At 39.7% G+C, this 17868-nt stretch overlaps 1 protein-coding gene across 4 annotated transcripts in view; it reads left to right on the top strand.

The window, feature by feature from the left end:
- The first annotated feature begins 571 nt into the window (after positions 1-571).
- Positions 572-17868, top strand: part of pom121 (POM121 transmembrane nucleoporin) — a 57989-nt gene continuing 40692 nt past the window's right edge. For 3 of the 4 annotated variants that reach the window (XM_059973078.1, XM_059973080.1, XM_059973077.1), the window contains exons 1-5: positions 572-2642; positions 7823-8038; positions 13197-13346; positions 14736-14816; positions 17238-17409. In XM_059973078.1, the coding sequence (XP_059829061.1) occupies positions 2107-2642; positions 7823-8038; positions 13197-13346; positions 14736-14816; positions 17238-17409 (1155 nt within the window). In that variant the 5' untranslated portion in view covers positions 572-2106. The remainder of the gene's footprint in view (positions 2643-7822; positions 8039-13196; positions 13347-14735; positions 14817-17237; positions 17410-17868) is intronic. The other variant, XM_059973079.1, reaches the window with a different exon arrangement.

Genomic DNA, 17868 nt, shown 5'->3' with positions numbered 1-17868 from the left:
TCTTCCAGTTCTGACCACTGGCATGATTTCCTGCAGTTTGCACATTTCTTCTTTGGCATTTCCCTCAGCGTGTCCTCTGCCTTTCTCTCCACTCTCTCACCCGTTTCTTGTTTACACTAAACTTCTTAGCAGCTGCAGAATTATTTGTTCCTTTAGCAAAATCAACAACCTTCAGCTTGAAGCAAGCATCATATCGCATTTGTTTTGATCTTTTATACATGGTGGTCGCAAACTCAGTACTGAGTATACTTACTGATCCCATCACCCCGTGTTATGTTTAAACGAGATTACGATGGGTGCTAAATGGTTTCAGAGGTTACATTTCAGAGGATTCTTTTTCATTAGAAGCCTAATCCAAAATTTCTCTCCCTGATTTATTTATTAAGAATTTGCCTATAACGCTCTACAATGTGTCGGCCTGTTTTCTTAACAGGTATTAGTTCACAAAATTTCCAGGGTCCGGATCCGGCAAAGCTGAGTACCGGCATGTGAGATCTTGTGATCTTTTCTGGTTAAATCAAAAACCTCTTTTTAAAAAAAAGGGGATCGGGTAATACAAAGGTAAAATGAAAACGTCAATTTTTTAACCTTGAAATTGGGGGGTCGGCTTCTACCCCGGAATATACAGTAATTTTATTATCAAAGTACATATATGCCACCGGACATTCATTTCCCTGGGCATACTCAGCAAATCTATACAATAATAACAGGATCAATGGAAGATCAACCAGAGTGCAGAAGACAACTAACTGTGCAAATGTAAATATAAATAAACAGCAATAGATAAAGAGTCCTTAAAGCGAAATCATTGATTGTAGGACACATCTCACCGGATGGACAAGTGAGTGTAGTTATCCCCTTTTGTTCAAGAGCCTGATGGTTGAGGGGTAAGAAACCGCAGAGGGTTGTAAATCTAGTCAGCTCCATCTTGGGTACTAGCCTACAAAGTACCCAGGACATCTTCAAAGAGTGGTGTCTCAGAAAGGCAAAGTCGCTTATTAAGGAACTCCAGCACCCAGGGTGTGCCCTTTTTTCACTGTTACCATCAGGTAGGAGATACAGAAGCCCGAATCACTCAGTGATTCAGGAACAGCTTCTTCCTCACTGCCCTCCGATTCCTAAATGGACATTGAAGCTTTGGACACGACCTCACTTTTTTTAATATACAGTCTATTCAATCTATTCAATATTCAATATAAAAAACAATCTATTCAATATACATAATTGATTTACTTGTTTGTTTATTGTTTTATTTTATTTTTTTCTCTCTGCTAGATTATGTATTGCATTGAACTACTGCTGCTAAGTTAACAAATTTCACGACACATGCCGGTGATAATAAACCTGATTCTGATGTTGAACCTGGCGGTGCGCATCCTGGGGGTCCTGTCGCTTCTACCTGACGGCAGGAGCGAGAAGAGAGCATGGGCTGGGTGTTGGTCATCTTTGTTGATTGATGCTCCGATAGCGTTTCATGTAGATGCGCTCACTGGTGGGAGGGCTTTACCGGAGATGTATTCCGTCCAAAGGGTGCTGTGTTCTCATACCAAGCTGTGATGCAGCCCGTCCACTACTTTTTACGGAAGTTTGTCAATAGGAGGGATTAGTTTACTCAGGCATTTAATCGCGAATTGAATTAATTCCGCACGACGCCAAGGGCTGTTTTCTGTGAATTTCAGCACTCCTGCTTACGAAGGCCAGGCTATGGAAACGGAGGAGCCTCTGCTGGGGCACAGAGGACCTTGCCCCTGCTGACCCGGAGAGCAGATCCAGCGCTCCCACTCGGTGTGAGGCCGCTCACGGACAACCATCGGAACTACAAAGCGTTGCGCTAACCACTGCGTTACCGCGCCGCCTCACCGACGGCCAAATTTCGGCCATTTACGGCCCCGGGGTATCGGAGCAACGCGGGCACGGCCCGCGGTCATAAGCGCGCGCGAATGACGACAGCACGCGTTGCCAGGCGATGGAAGGAAAGGGGCGGGGACTTCCGTTGGCAGTGCGTGCCGGGTAATGGCGCGCATGTCTGCTGTGTAAAGTGTCCGGTAATGGCGGACAAGGCGAGAGGAGAATGGCGGAGAATGAGACGGGATTAAAGCCGCCGTCATGTCTCCCGCACACAAGCGGTCTTTGATAACGTGGGTGGTGGGGCTGGGCTTTGCTTTATTGCTTTCCTTCTACGTACTGGGTTGGTACCTTTTAGGCCTGCTAGCTGCGGCATCCGCGTGGTTTTATTACTCGTCCCTGCCAAGCGTAGGCCCCGCAGCCGGGCCGCTCTTCCACCCGAGTCGGATTAGAGCGTTTCTGCTCGGGACGCGCTGGGCCGAAGTGCTTTACGACAAACTAAACGGAGGGAGAAGGCAGTGGAACGGGAGAGATCGGAGCGCCCGAAGCAGGTCTCAGCAGGGGCTGCGGAATCCCAGCAAGGCCCCGGGCAACAACTGGAAGTGGGAGGTGAACTGCGAGGAGCGGGAGCCGCTGCTGACAGCGTGTGCGAGCGAACGGAGTCCGGCTAACCTCATGATGGGCAGCTACCTGTCGAACGAAAGCACGGCGCGGGCCCCGCTCTGCGGTAGGGAACTGAAAAGTCGCTACGGTCGGCCGAATCTCATCCAGTCCCCCACCAGGAGACTGACTTTCGGGTAAGAGTTGGAGAGAGAGGACCTAGATAACTTATTCACACATTGTTCGTAAACTCTCTCGTTGCCTTACGGGCTTCCATGGACACGAATTGATTATGAATCTTAATTAAATCAGTACCAACGTGCAGCCTTTATTTCAAACGTAATTTGGGAATGTTTTACCAGATTAAATGCAAATTTAAAAAGCAAATATGAAATAAAACTTGAAAAAATTAGCTACGTGCATCATATCTGAGAGAGAACGAAGACTCGTGCTTCATTTTTGAACTTTTGTCAAATTGTTTCAGCAAATCAAAGTTTTGCTGCACTATCTTGTGGGACGCTCAGATTTTTTTATTGATGTTGAAAAAAATGCTGACGGAAAGTTCCTTTTTCATTTGCCACTTCATTAAACAAAGGTCTTGGTATGATCTAGCGTGAATTTGGGGCATTCCAAATAGCTTACAACGAACGCGGTACTTTTGATAGGAAATGTACTCTCTTAGCTTTGTAAATATGGTCAAATGTATTTTGAAAATCAAAAAACAGGAAGTTATCAATGTTGAAAGTCCTGAAAATAAGAATAGAACACATTGGAAATACTCTTGATGTGTCAGGCAGACTGAGACATAGCTGATGTCTTTAAGTCAGTGAGCTTTCATTGCTGATGAATGGTCATCGTTTCAAAATATCAAAATGTATTTTGGTGGTGGTGTTTGAACATTAAACTCCCTTACTCTTCACAACAGTGCCATTGAATTCTTCACAGAGTGAAGGATTTTCTATTTGACAGCATCATTCATGAGATGGTACCCTTTCTTGCCACTGGATGCCAGACTAGATTTATAATTGTTTCTAAGTTCGTTTGAAGTATTTCTGAAATGCAGTCATGCTGAGAAACCCATAACCCTATTTGTATTTTACAAGGGAGATTATTTTGATGCTACTTCATTGTTTATGCAATATTTGTATTGTGGAAGTAAAGTTAACCTATCTTATTAACAATGTGACCCATTAAAAGTAATCACAAGTTCATAGGACCAAAATGAAAGCTTTGTAGAAGTTTGTTCCAAGTTTGATCCTACATACAATCCTGTGTGTAGTCTGTTCTCCACTGATGGAAAAGATGCAGCAGTACTAGATGAGATGGAAATGATGTATCAGATGATGTCAAAGTTGAGATTGTACTTAGTGGGGTTCTTTTCCTCATGGGTTGCAATAAGATCTAATAGATTTGAGATTACATCCTCATCTGCACGGGGGGGGGGGTGCAAATTGGGAGTTGTAAGTATGATCACAAATGAATCTACTAAATTATCTCATGGGAAGTCATCATTGAAGTGTAAAATTATCTGACAGATAGGTGATGTACTTGGTTTAGCTACCTGCTGAGCATGTCAAGAGCTATGAATGTTTCTTTATATCTTGGCTTGCAAGGATCCCAAACCTTTGACACTTAACCCAGAGCAACAAAGCTTCAAAAAATCCTGGCTGTTAAAACAAAAGTTGAGATGCATAATCATCACATGAAATTACTTTCATGTTGTATTCAACAGGTTTGCTACATATTTCAATAACAGAATTGGAAAAGTGCATCTTTGTAGGGGGATGGGGAGATTAGAATTTTATATTCAGTCACAAAATTGTATTCTATACTTGGACTGAGATATTTAAAAAGAAATGTTACAGCCAGAAGCAGCATTGTGTTTGCTTCAGAAAGTTAAACCACATCACTATTAGAAAATTAATTCTGATTTATGACTTCTGAACAGTTATTAGGAACATTAGCATTTGCATTAATCTCTTTCTACCTGTTGTATGGAATGTTTTGCACAGATTCAGGCTCTTCAACTCAATTGGACTATGCTGAAGTATATATTTGCACAAAAGTTTTCTCACCTTGACATCATCAATGCAACCATTTATTCCTTTGTTTTGCTCCTTCAGCTGAATCTATGTACAGTATTACTGTTATCTTTAGTAATCCACATCAGCAACAAATTCTCAGTTTCACATGCAGAGGGAATCAGTTTTGCTCTCATTCCTCAATAGAATATTAGGGCTACTGCTTTTCTTTGTTGTTTGTTTATTTGCTACAGTTCCATTCTGATCTGAATTATTTGAGATAAGAGCAATTAGCTACTACAGATAAGTATTGTGGTGATAATGTATTATATAAAGCAGATAGTTTTTACTGTTCTGATTAAGTACCTATGTAAATCTGGTGCAGATGTTGATTGTGCTCTGCAAATGTTTCATGGCTGCAGCTTTGTGCTTCATTGCACTGAATCTGGGTAATAGCATAAAGTTTGTGCTTTGAAAGCCAATTTGAAATTTTAACAAATTTTGAAAAAATTGTTTTTTTATATATATACATAGTTTCATCAAGGGTACGTGCTGGCTGGTGGCATAGTGGCATCAGTGGCATCAGCGCTGGACTTCGGGGTGAGAGGTCTCAAGTTCGAATCCAGCCAGCTCCCTTGCATACTCTCCATCTGTGCCTGGGTTGAGTGTCGAGCTAACAACTCAACCTCATTTGTTAAAAAAACCTGGAGAGGGATGGGTTTCAAATACCCAAGACATGCCATACGATGAGCAATCACCAAAAAAAGATTGGTGCAAAAGCTTGTCCTGATGGCGCCCCAACTCCACCGGGAGTTAAGGGCGTGCATACACACACGCATGCAACCCCTGCCCCCCACCCCCCAGTGTATGTGGTTTAGCATTTTAGTTTTTTAGTTGCACACCTGCATGTTTTAGTGGAGGTATATGGAACTGATAACATGTAATGTTAAGAATATAAACAGAACAAAGCTGTTCACCTGTTCACAGCTGTCGGAACACTTTTGCATCAATATTAGGCAAAACAATTACTGAAAACATAAAGCACCAATATTGAGTTACTGCCTTTTTTGAGTCATAATTTATTTGATGTGAAACTTCAGCTTAAGATATTGGTAGTTTATAAATCCAGGGTAATATGTTTAATGAAAGAAGTCGCATTGTAAGTGAAGGAAAATTTACTGTACTGCTTGCTTCATGTTATTGTGTCAGTGACAGCTGAAGTTGTTTAGAAGTATAATGAAGAATCCCAAGGCAGTTTCATTTCAGAACTAAAGTACAAAGCAAGCTGCTGAAGGAGCTCAGTGGGACAGGCAAAATATGAGGAAGCCAAGAGATAGTTGGCATTCAATTCAATTCCCTGTATCAAGTCTGGGGGTGTAAGGGGGAGATGGATCAATATCAAGAGGCGAGGGGGGGAATTGGAGCGTGGAGCTGCCAGATGTTATGTGAATCCACCTGAGACTAACAAATGCAAAAGACTTCTCAGAGCAGAGTAAAATGCAATATGGCTGTTTTATGATTTTTGGTGAGAAACAATGTTTTGGTTACCTTTCTATCTTAACTGTAGTATAAAAAAATGTAGTGAATCTTATTATTTTACTGATGTGTGCAGCAGTTTTTTGTCTTCCAGTGCTTGAAATGAAATTGTATTTTGCATAATGAATGCTTTCAGTGAGTCTTTCTCTATGTTGGCAAGACCAAGTGCAACTGGGTGATTGTTTTGCTAGTCGTTTGTTCTCTGTGCAGTGGCTATCCTGAACTTCAAGCTGCAATCCATTTGAACACCCCTACACATTCCCTCTGAGTGACAGGATGGTGATGTGTCTCTACCAAAGGAGGTGCAAGGCCGCTCCTTCCTTCTGATAGCCTGGCCTGTAGGTACCACCTGAGCAAGGTGTAGCACCTGTTTAGCATGTTCCCTCCCGCTGCCCCCCCCCCCCCCCCCCCCGCAAGTCAGTTATGTGAAGCCATGGGAGCAGGGGGTGGATGTTGTATGAGCTGGTACATATTACAAGTCCTGGTAACCACTGACTCAAGGCAGACCTCTGAAGAATAGCGGAGGTCACCCATGTAAAGACACTGCATAGAGTGGCAATGGAAAACCACTTCTGTAAAAGTTGCAAAGATCAGTCCTAGTCAATAGACTATGACTGCCCGTGTTATGACAGGGCACATAATGATATGTCTGTTTTCTCACCAATTGTCATGTTTCCTCACCAGTCTATTCCTGGCCTCCAATGCCAGAGTGACGCTAAACGAAAATGAGAGGAATATCATATTGTTTCCACAATCCAGTGGCCTGAATTTTTCAGGTGTTCCCCCCACTCATGGAATGTTTCCTTCCCCTTGTGCACCAGGATCCTCATTCACACTCACTTCTTAACCAATGCCACTCCACAAGCTCCCTGTTTCCAAGTTTATTTCCCCTTCCTCATTGTTTCATTGCTTATTACCCAAGCACTCACTTGAGTTCCTCTTTTCCTTTCTATCGGGTGTTCTTCCCCCCCCCCCCCCCCCCCAATCTTACCTAGTTCCTCGCAACACCTTCCTTTTGACATAATCTATAACCTTTTCCTGGTCTTCACCAATCATCGCCAGGTTTCTTTCATTATCTCCTCTATCTGGGTCCACCTATTGCTTGCCAGCTCCAATCTTCACCACTCACCTTTATTTCTTTATACTGGCTATCTCAACTCTAAAATTTCATTCCTGATATTCCATCTCGACTCAAAATGTAGACAGTCCCTTGGACTCTACAAATGGTACTTGACCCAATGAGTTCCTCCACGTGCTGCATTTTTTTGTTTATGATCCCAGCATCAGCAGTCTTTTATATCACTGATTTGACAGCCAATTCATTTTCCCTCTTGTGTATATATGCCAGAAAAATACAATCTCCAATATATCACTGATAATTTTAAGTGAACATCTTGAAGCTTAAACTTTTTGCTACTGTAGTTTCTATTCCTTTGAGTGAATGTTAGGTTTAAGAATAAAGAAGGGCTTGTATTTCTGTAGGTTTACCAAACCTCTTTTTTAAAAAAAAGGCTGAAAAGTATGAACTATTACTGAGGTGCAGCAAATGTGGAAATGCAGCAGCCAATTTGCACATACAAGTTTCCACATAAAACTTCCAGAAATATCAATATGATAATTATTGCATTGGGGAGGGGGAATATTGTTGGGTATACAAAACAAATATTGAACAGTATAAATTTTAACTCCAATGAAGTGTGTATGTTTCTGTGATTTTTTTTTCTTCATCTTGTGCTTTTTGGACACCAAATATTTAAAAGGCTGTGCAGATCATTGCATATTAGAGTTTAACCTTTGCATCTGAATTATTTTGTCCCTAGGGAACATCAAGGCATGCTAAACAAATTTACAGTGACCCCTCGCCGTCGATATCCTATCCATCAGCCCCAGTACTCGATACCTGGAACACTTCCAACTGTCCGATGGGATGGCTACCAAAAGAAAAATGTTTTGTCCTCTCGAAACTCTATCATGGTACATAGCCCAGTGACTGTTAAAATTGCACGCCCTGATGCAAGTATAATTCCTTCACCTCTGTAAGTAATCCTGACAACTATTTTTCATGGTCAGAAATTTCTATGAATTTGCCTAGTTTCTTAGAATGAGATGAATGAGTACAAAAATTAAGCTGTTAATGCATGAGTTTTACAAAATTGACTGGTTTGATTTTTGGTTTAAAACATTGCTAGTTGTTTTGCTTACATTTCTAAAATGCTGCAAAAGTGGTAACTATTTAAATAAAATAGCACATTTTTTCATTAATGTGTGTACAGCATTTTTCTTTACAATCTCTTCCATTGAGTGCCTTGATTGAAATTACAGTCCAAATATGGTTTAAAAAGCTTATTAATATGTTGAAATTTAGTGTTAGAAACTACGTATAGTAAAGTTAGCAACATCCTGACAGTAGTTCTAAATTTACCTGATTTTTTTTTTGCTTCTTAACTCTTACTCATTTTCTGTGAAGCAGGATCTTGAATTTATCCTTATTCTGATTGTTTGAAACATGACAAGCTAACAAATATAGGGTTGTTGTCTGCCATGGAGAGGCTGAAGATCACAAAGTTTATTGGTATGCACATAACAGATTATCTAACCTGGACCCCCAACATCAGCTCACTCAGGTCAAGTCACTTTAATTGTCATTTTGACTGTAACTGCTATGTACAGTACATAGTGAAAATGAAACGATGTTTTTCAGGACCATAGTGTTACATGACACTAGTCAATAAGGCACAGCAGTGTTTACACTTTCCTAGGAGACTGAGGCATGCAATGCTCCCACTCCCGTTCTAACAACTTTCTACAGGAGAACCATTGAGAGTGCCCTGTCTGGCTGCATCATTGCAAGACATTGTACTGCGAGACCCTGCAGAGGGTGGTAAAAACCGCCAAGAAGATCATCAGAGTCTCCAGTCCAACCCCTTCCCCCACCCCCCCCCCCCCGAACAAAGGGTCCAAACGTTGTCGAGGATCCCTTCCACCCATCCCACAATATCTTTGATCCACTACTGTCAAGAAGGAGGTACAGAATCAAAACTAGGACTGTCAGACTGGGTAACAGCTTCTCCCTCAGTCTGTGATACTTGTGCATTCCCTGTCACTGCTAAGGTCTCATCACTAGGACAACAAGCTGTTTACTGTTTACCTGTGCTGTGCACTACATGAGTTGTATTTCATTAACTTAGCTTTTTGTACTGTGTTTGATGTGTGGTTTGTGGGTGCACCATGGCCCAGAGGAATGTTGTTTTGTTTGTTTGTATAGTCTGATGGCAATAAGCTTGATATTGAACTTGAGTAATAACGTTGCCCATTTTTCTTTAGTCATTTGGTACGTCAGTTTTAATTTTTTTTGGTTGTACGTCCATATTTTTCTCAATTTGTGGTCATGTGCTACCTTTTTTCTGTAAAAGCAAATCAGAAGTTAAAGATTAAGATGCTTTCGGATCACACGAGGTCTGCGGGGGGAAAATGACCAGAGTTTCCAATCGATCTGATGCTGTTTGTATGTTAATACAGAAACAGTTTGTGAACCTTTTACAATTACCTGGTTTTCTGCATTACTCATAAAATGTGCCCTGATCTTCATCCAGTCTCAATAGTAGGCAAACCCAATCTGCCTAAACTAGTAACACAAACAGTTGTACTTTTCATATCTCTATTGAATACATTGTTCAATCATTCACAGTCCAGGTTGAAGAAAGTATATGAACCCTTGTATTTAGAACCTCCTTTAGCAGCAGTAACCTTCACCAAACATTTCCTGTAGCTGCTGATCAGACTTGCACAATGGCGAGGAGGAATATTGGAGCATTCCTCTATACAAAACTGTTTCGGTTCATCAATATTTCTGGGATACCTTGCATGAGCAGCCCTCTTCAGGTCATGCCCAGCATCTCAATTGGGTTAAGGTATGGACTGTGACTTAGCCATTCCAAAACACAAATTCTCTTCTTTTTAAACAATTCTGTTGATTTACTGTTGTAGACAATAGGTGCAGAAGTAGACCATTCGGCCCTTCGAGCCTGCACCGCCATTCTGAGATCATGGCTGATCATCTACTATCAATACCCAGTTCCTGCCTTGTCCGCATATCCCTTGATTCCCCTATCCATAAGATACCTATCTAGCTCCTTCGGATCAATGTGTTGTGTTTCAGATCGATGTCTTGTTGTATCAGGTGATGGACTGTTATCCTGACAATTTACTGTAATATGTCTTGATGCAATTTTGAATTCATTGCTCCCTTAACCATTGCAAGCTGTCCAAGCCCTGAGGCATAAAGCAGTCCCAAACCATGATGCTCCTTCCACCATTCTTCACAGTTGGGATGAGGTGTTGGTGTGCAATAATGCCCTTTTGCCTCCAAACATAGCGATGTGCATTTCCACCAGGAAGTTCAACTTTTGTCTCATCTGTCCTCAGAACATTGTCCCAGAAGCATTGTGGAGCATCCAGGTGTTTTTTTTTAACAAACTTGAGATGTGTAACAATCTTTTTTGAGAGCAGAGGTTTCCTCCGTGGCATCCTTCCATAAACACCATATTCAGTGTCTTTCTTATAGCACGTGCATGAACAGAGACTTTAGCAAGTTCTAGAGGTTTCTGCAGGTGTTTTGCTGTTAGGTTCTTTATCACCTCCTTCAGCATTGCACGTCAAGCTCTTGGTTTGATCTTTGCAGGATGCCCATTCCTAGTTAGAGTAGCAACAGTACTGAGTTTCCTCCATTTGTAGACACTTTCTCTTGCTATGGACTGATGAACACTCAGATCTTTGGAAATATTTCTGTAGCGCTTTCCAGCTTCATGCATCTCTACAATTCTTCTAAGGTCATTTGGAAGTTGTTTAGATTGAGGCATGGTGTACGTGAACAGATTTTTCTTGAGAAGAGCAAGCTTTGTCAGTAACCTGACAGTGTCTTTAATAGGGCAGGGCACCTCTACAATCCACACCTTCAATGGTAAGTCATTGGTTGGAACACCTGACTCCAAATAGCTTTTGTAGAAGGCATTACCCCAGATGTTCAGATACTTTTTTTAAAACTTAGACTGATTGTTTAAATAGTCTACTCAGTATTGACGAGAAGTAGTACAAATGTTTGTTATTACTTTAGGCAAATTGTCTGTTATTATGACTTAGATGAAGATCAGACCACACTTTGAGTAATTAATGCAGAAGACCAGGTAATTGCAAAGGGTTCACAATCTTTGTTTTGCAACTGTAGCTGATGAGCCTCTGAAGTTCCAGATTTTGGCTTCAACAGCAAAGTTGAAATAAACATCATTGAGCAGAAAGAACAATCTTAAAAAAAAAAATCCAGAATTTAACTATGACGATGCTGAGATGAACCCCAGGATGCGCTGGGACACGTGTTCAGAGATGTAACCTGGGGCCAGCAGGTGTTTTGTGTACTTCAGCTTCAGAGACTCTCGCCCAGGAGACCCAGCCAAGGTTGATTCGGCCCTGGCTTGTGTCCCAGCAGCACTGGTTCATGGGTCACCTCTTGAACTATTGCTATCTGGGGGCTTGCTTAGCATCCTTTGTGACAGTCCTGGTGGCTCTTTGCAACCCTGTAATGCCAATGAGAGAGTAGGCTCTCCAAAATCTAAACTTTAACTATGATAATTTATTGTCCTGTGCACCGAGAGGTTGTGTCATAGACTTGTCTGAGGTGAGATCTATTTTCAAGTTATAAGAAGCGATAGTTTTCTGAAGTCGGTATTGTCCCACCAAAAAATGAGCAATGATGCTCTCGTATACATTTAAGTAATGAACTTGTTTTGCTGAAGTATTAAATGCTCAATTTGTGCATGTTTTCACTATATGTAATGAGCTACAATACAAAATACAAATGATCTGACTCCAGCAGGAGTAATATTAATAGATCTCTATACAGTTTTTAATATATTAATTATATGCATGCTGAGGTACATAGTACCCTGGGGGCAATTTTTATATCTGGCTAACTTTGGGAGTTGCATTTCAACTTGTGAATGTGACTGTATTTGTGACTAAGATCGCTGTTATTGGTCTTCATTGTATGGACTTTGCTGCAGCAGCAGTCATTGAGCGGTCAATTGTTGGAAATCTTCCCAATAGCACCCTGCTCCTCCACCCATTTCTCATTGTGGAGAGGTAAACTATCAGCAATCTTCTTCCCCTAGACAGATCCTCCATTTCAGCAAAGGATTGAAGGTAGAGGTTTTTGTAGCTCAGAATAAATAAGAAACCAGGAAGGATATTAGTATCGTAGTTTTAGAAGCTGTTTCATTTAAGCAAATCTATATCAAGGCAGGGTGTTTAGCTTATTGCAAATTGCTCCACCAGCAGTGCCTGATTTGGCCATTCTGTTATCTGAGTTGCACATTTTCTTCAGGCATGGCAAGAATAGGCAGGTTCAGATAAAATTTCGTTGACCTGAAATGAAACTGTGGCATGGGCTATGTTCAGAAAAAGTGTAAATAAATTCCCCTTTTGTTCCTGCCTTCTCATATAATAGGTGTTCTTAATGGATTGCTGTGTACAGTATATAGGGATAAATAGTGCTACTGCGAGTTTTCTTCACATATAAGAAATTTATTGATGTAGCAATGAAGGAAAATAAAAAGCTGTAACTTAAGTTTTTTTTTAAAGCTGTGGGAGAGCTAAAAGCTAAAATAAGATTAAGTATAATCTTTCATACTATTCATTGTAGAAGAGGGACAGTCAAATCTTGGTATTAACAATGCCCAAGGTGTTGAAGTTCCGAAAATGGATGAGACAAAACTAGTTGGAGGTGGCTGCAGCAGCTAAGATGTGGGTTTTGTCAAAGTAGGAAATTTGACCAGGTAGCAGTAAAAAGTCCATTTTTTAAAGTTTTACTTTTTCTTTTATTCAACTACAAGTCATGAATTCTTCCACCGGTGTACGTAATAGTATTAACTTGGTGAACAATGGTTGGAGGATTATTAGTCAATAGGCTAACCAAGTCACAACGTGGAGAGGCTTCATTATTAAATTTTGAAGGGCTACATGTCGCACCGTAATTTGTCTTTTGCCTTCTATGTATAACATTTAACCCTTTTGTTTCTTTCAGATATACAAGTTCTGATTTGATCATGAAATGTATATGACACATGATATGTAAAAAGTATAAAATGGTTCAGTTTGTACTTTGTCCTTTGGTAATAGTGGACATGTACTTTAATTTCCCAGATTAGACCAAATGATGTCCCCTGCTGCGTCTCCATTGGTTGATCCCTGCTCAAAAGCAACTGTGCTTAATGCTCTAAAGGAAAGTCGGAAGAGAATGGTGGAAGATGATCCTGAAAGATCTTTGATCTCTGAACATGAGAATAAACGCAGGTACGTAGTAGGTTAGGTTGTAGTGGGTTAGTTTGAGTTGTCATGGAAAAGGGGTTTTGGACTTCTGCCAGGAATCCTTGAGGCATGAGAGGAAGATAGATGAGGGGAGAGAAAGAAGTAGCATTTTTCATCTGTGAAAGTAATGGATCAAATCTAGAACTGTGGTCTTCATAATTTTCAGTTTTTCACATACCCATGCTGGTTCTTGACAGCTTTCTACTGTCCCAAGCCCTTAAAACATAAAAATCTTGCCAGGCATGTCAACTTGATAGGATATGAGATGACTGGAAATACTTCCATAAGCTGATAATTGGTTTAAATTTACCCAAAATATTATTTGATGATCCTTAAAAAGTGCCTGACGGTTGCTGCAATTTTTGACTAAAGATTACCCTTGGGATGTCTGTTCTTTGAATTAAGTTTTGATTAAAAAGAATTAAGTTTAAATCGACAAATGACATTGCAGAAGCAAAACCAGATGGCTCCTGAAATCATGTGACAGTATCTTCTGGCCATCCTGTCTAAAACAATTATCTTGTGCTCTTTCGTATTGTTTTGAAGTAAGGTAATTATAACTGAGGGGAAAAAAGCAAAAATGGTGTATGAAAGTTGTTCTTAAATTTTATCTTTTGTTAATAAACTTGCTAATCTCCCTTCAATTCTGTGAGAATTCCTGAAATCTGATGGACCAACTTATTTCTTTTACTTGGGAGTTTACCATCTCACTGACATACAGATAACAATGGTGTAATTGAGGCCCATGGCATCTTCAAATACTTTGTCTCATTCTGGTGTCTTGCATTCCTGGGAACAAGATTCATTTCTACACTCTTAAATATTTAGCTGTCACCTTTAGTGATCTGGGCATATACATGTACTTAAACTTGAAGAACATTTTATTCTTTCAATATGTAATTCTTCATATTTTTATAATAATCTGCATTCCATCATCTTTCTTTGTGTTGCGTTGCTGCAAGCTTTGTCATTCTTTACAATGTTTCCCTTCTGTTATTGTTTGTATTGAATTTGTCCGGTTTGCTCCTGTTGTTAATCTGTCTTCCAATACTCCATCATAACTTTCCAATCCTACAGTATTGCTTTCCACTCAAACCCACCTCCTCAATACTGAATTTTCAGGTGATCGCATTGTCTTCAGTTTCAGGTGAAGTTGTTGCAGATAGGCATCTTGTAATTTAGCTAAACAGTGGTCCTGATTAAAGTTGCCAATTGATACTGTGGTGTTTCAGTTTTGGAGGTTAATCTGATATTGTTTAACAAAATTATATTTTAGTTTTAACTTACAGCTGAAACTTTTATTTTGGCATCTTTAAGTTCCAGACATGTCTTGTTAGCCTAACTTGTTGCTTTCTGTTTATGGTTTGCTTCCAGGCGCCATGACAGCAGTGGAAGTGGTCATTCTGCATTTGAACCCTTATTGGCCAATGGGGCTCCAGCTTCCCTGGTTCCAAAGTAAGTCCATTATGGGTAAGCAGGCAGAGCTAGATATGAATAAACTGGGCCAAATAATTCCAATCTGGCCCTTTTCATCTTTGCATGAAATTTCAAAATAGTTGGGGATATTTGTGTGTGGTTTTTGTGTTCCTTTATTATTAAACTATTAATCTGAATATAAAATAACTTGCTCTATTCCTGTAACTTTTTATGAAGTCACAGATGTCAAAAAGCTTTGACATTGAAGTAACATGGATGGTTCAACGTCAGTCTTTCTTTTGCTGTGCTCAGAACAGTTGTTCCATTGGCTTTTGACACCAGATCCATCTTTGATTCTAATAACAGAGGCTGTGATTGTGAACTCGCCTGCACAAACATTTGAAATAGCTGGAGTACACTTGTGTTTCTTGTTAATCATAATACAATTTTCTAAGCTGTTTTGAATGACTTTGAAGTCAGTCTTTTAGTGTTTTTTGTTTTGATTTGTCAGGTATTCAAACTTATTCAAATTTCACAGCATTTTCTTCATACCTCAGAGCTGGTTTAAATGACTGGCAGAAGTCTTTTAATGGTTTGCCACCATAATTAAACATCTCAAACCAATGATACTAATACAAAGCATTTCCTAAGCTAATATGGATGGTTTTTATGATCTGAGAATGCGAGAGGGCTGTTTAGATTTGGGGCATCATTATAAATTCACAGCACTGAATCTTAGAGTATTGTCATGTATCTCTTCCATATTCCATTGTTTTTATTCAGTTGCATTGTTCAAATCTCCTCTGGTGGGTTTTTGGAGAGCTTGAGGGCAAATCAGTTCTGACTGATTTTGACTGTATTAACTAGTTTGAAGTCCAATGCCTAGAACTTGCCCACATTAAGGTAAATGACTAAAGTGATTTTATTGAATGTTTGATAACTTCTCAATGTACTATACTGTTTTGAAAAGTGATTTTTTTTTGTATACAGTGGATTCCAGTTAATTGGGACACATCAGAACCAATACATTTTGGCCCAGTAAAGCAGCTGCCTCAATTAGCCAGAGTTTCTAAGAAATAATTAAAAAAGGTATAAAAAGTCAAACTACTGTTTAGCTAACAAATTGCATATTTAATTGAGATACTGAACAAACTAGAACACTACCAATATTACTACAGTACTATAAAACAGCGTATTAGTTCCTAATAGTTATCAACAGGATACCACTTTCTTTTTGATTGACTGTAAATGTGCAGATACCAAGAGTAGATAATGGGCTGCCTTCAAACAATGCAATCGACAACCTCATCCTCCAAACTTCATTTGCATTGTAACATTCAAAATACCTTCAAATTCTTTGTTCCTAATTTGTTGAAGGAGTGAAATAACTTCATTATCCCTCCCGGCTGTTTCAGGCATTTGAACTGTTTATTTGTCGGCAGCTATCAGTGACAAAAATCGCTGCTTTTTAAATGCAAGTGCACACAACTGATGCCTGTTAGAAACTGTTCAGCAGTGGGCTGGTGTCCCAAGTAGGCGGCATAGTGTCCCAATAAACAAAAGGAATGCTGGCTATTTTCTTGATTAGCTTTCGTTCTTTAAGAATTGTCCCATATAGTGGCTGCCCCAATTAACTGATGAGTCAATTAACCGGAATCCACTTTATTGACATGGATTTGTTGAGAGACCTTGTTTTCTCCCCATCTGTAAGAAAATCATTTAGTTTCTATTTTGGAATTAAATTGGAGTTGTATTCAATTATATTGATTTGTAGAAAATGCAAGTTTTTTCCAAATTATCTTTAAATCTTGAATTTTGTAAAATCAAAATGGTGATAGTTCATTTTAAAATGAGAACATCTGCATTACTGTAATTTTACAGTTGAGTACGATACCCCAAGTATTAAATGTTCTGGGCTGTTTTCAGCAAGATAAGTGTTCAATGAGGTTCAGTGTATTGATCTGTCAGGGATTTCATGCAGCAGATGAGATGCTAAAATAGCTTCTCTAATCCTGATTATTCACGAACAATCCATCTTGCTTAAACAGGAACAGACTGGAATTCCCTCACTGACTGGAACTATTAGATCCAGATCCAATATTTTCATAGACAGAGGGCAGAGCATTGAAAGCTTAACAAAATTTGTCAACGGTGGAAGTAATGTATTTTAAGATTCAATGTTGGATATAATGAAATGAAGAAAACTCATAAATTTATAAATTTTCAAAAAAGACTGAGCTGAAAATGCGGGCTCACTTTTAACATTTAAGAAAAACTTGGACAGGTACGTGGATGAGAGGTGTATGGAGGGATATGGGCCAGGTGCAGGTCAGTGGGACTAGGCAGAAAAATGGTTCGGCACAGCCAAGAAGGGCCAAAAGGCCAGTTTCTGTGCTGTAATGTTCAATGGTTCTAAGAGCAATGTGCTTAGGATTTTTTTTATTTCACTTTGTTTTCCAGACCTGGAACACTAAAGAGAGGCACCAATTCCCAGTGCTCTGATGACCCCATTTCCAAACGGTCACGGACATCCTCCATTAGTTCACTGAATAGCATATGCGTTGGCAGGAAGCACAGTTCTGTTCGCAATCCTATTTTCAGTTCTTACAGTTCCACCCGAGGACAAATCCAGGTTGGTGTATTTTTAAATGGTTGATAGAATGTAGGTGTTCTCTGAAAGACTATTTATTATGCACCCTTAATTTCCTTTAAAGTAAATGTTTTGCTGGGTTATGTGAAAGGCACATAGTCTTGCAGTTTCAAGGGCATCAGCGCTGATATTTTTGCCAATTTATTTGATATACTGAAATGTAAACCTTGCCTGGGTTTTAATATCTCCCTGATATGTATTTGCATTAATTTGTAGTTGCACTGATACAATGTAGAATTCTTTTTCTGTGTGTGGAATGTACTGTATATTACTGAGACTGGTGCTTTCATTTCTATTGTGTCCGTCATTAATGGCCAAGTTGAAAAATGGTTTTGAAACTGAATGACTGGGTTGGGTATGCCAGCCTATATAAAGTCTGCCACTTTAATGAAATAGCAGGAATTGCTATATTGTCAGCAACTACACCAAGTATATGTTAGT

The sequence above is a fragment of the Hypanus sabinus genome, chromosome 6, assembly GCF_030144855.1.
Source record: "Hypanus sabinus isolate sHypSab1 chromosome 6, sHypSab1.hap1, whole genome shotgun sequence".
Classification (NCBI taxonomy): domain Eukaryota; kingdom Metazoa; phylum Chordata; class Chondrichthyes; order Myliobatiformes; family Dasyatidae; genus Hypanus; species Hypanus sabinus.
Note: the sequence above shows the minus strand (reverse complement) of the source record. Positions and strands in the feature narration are given on the sequence as shown.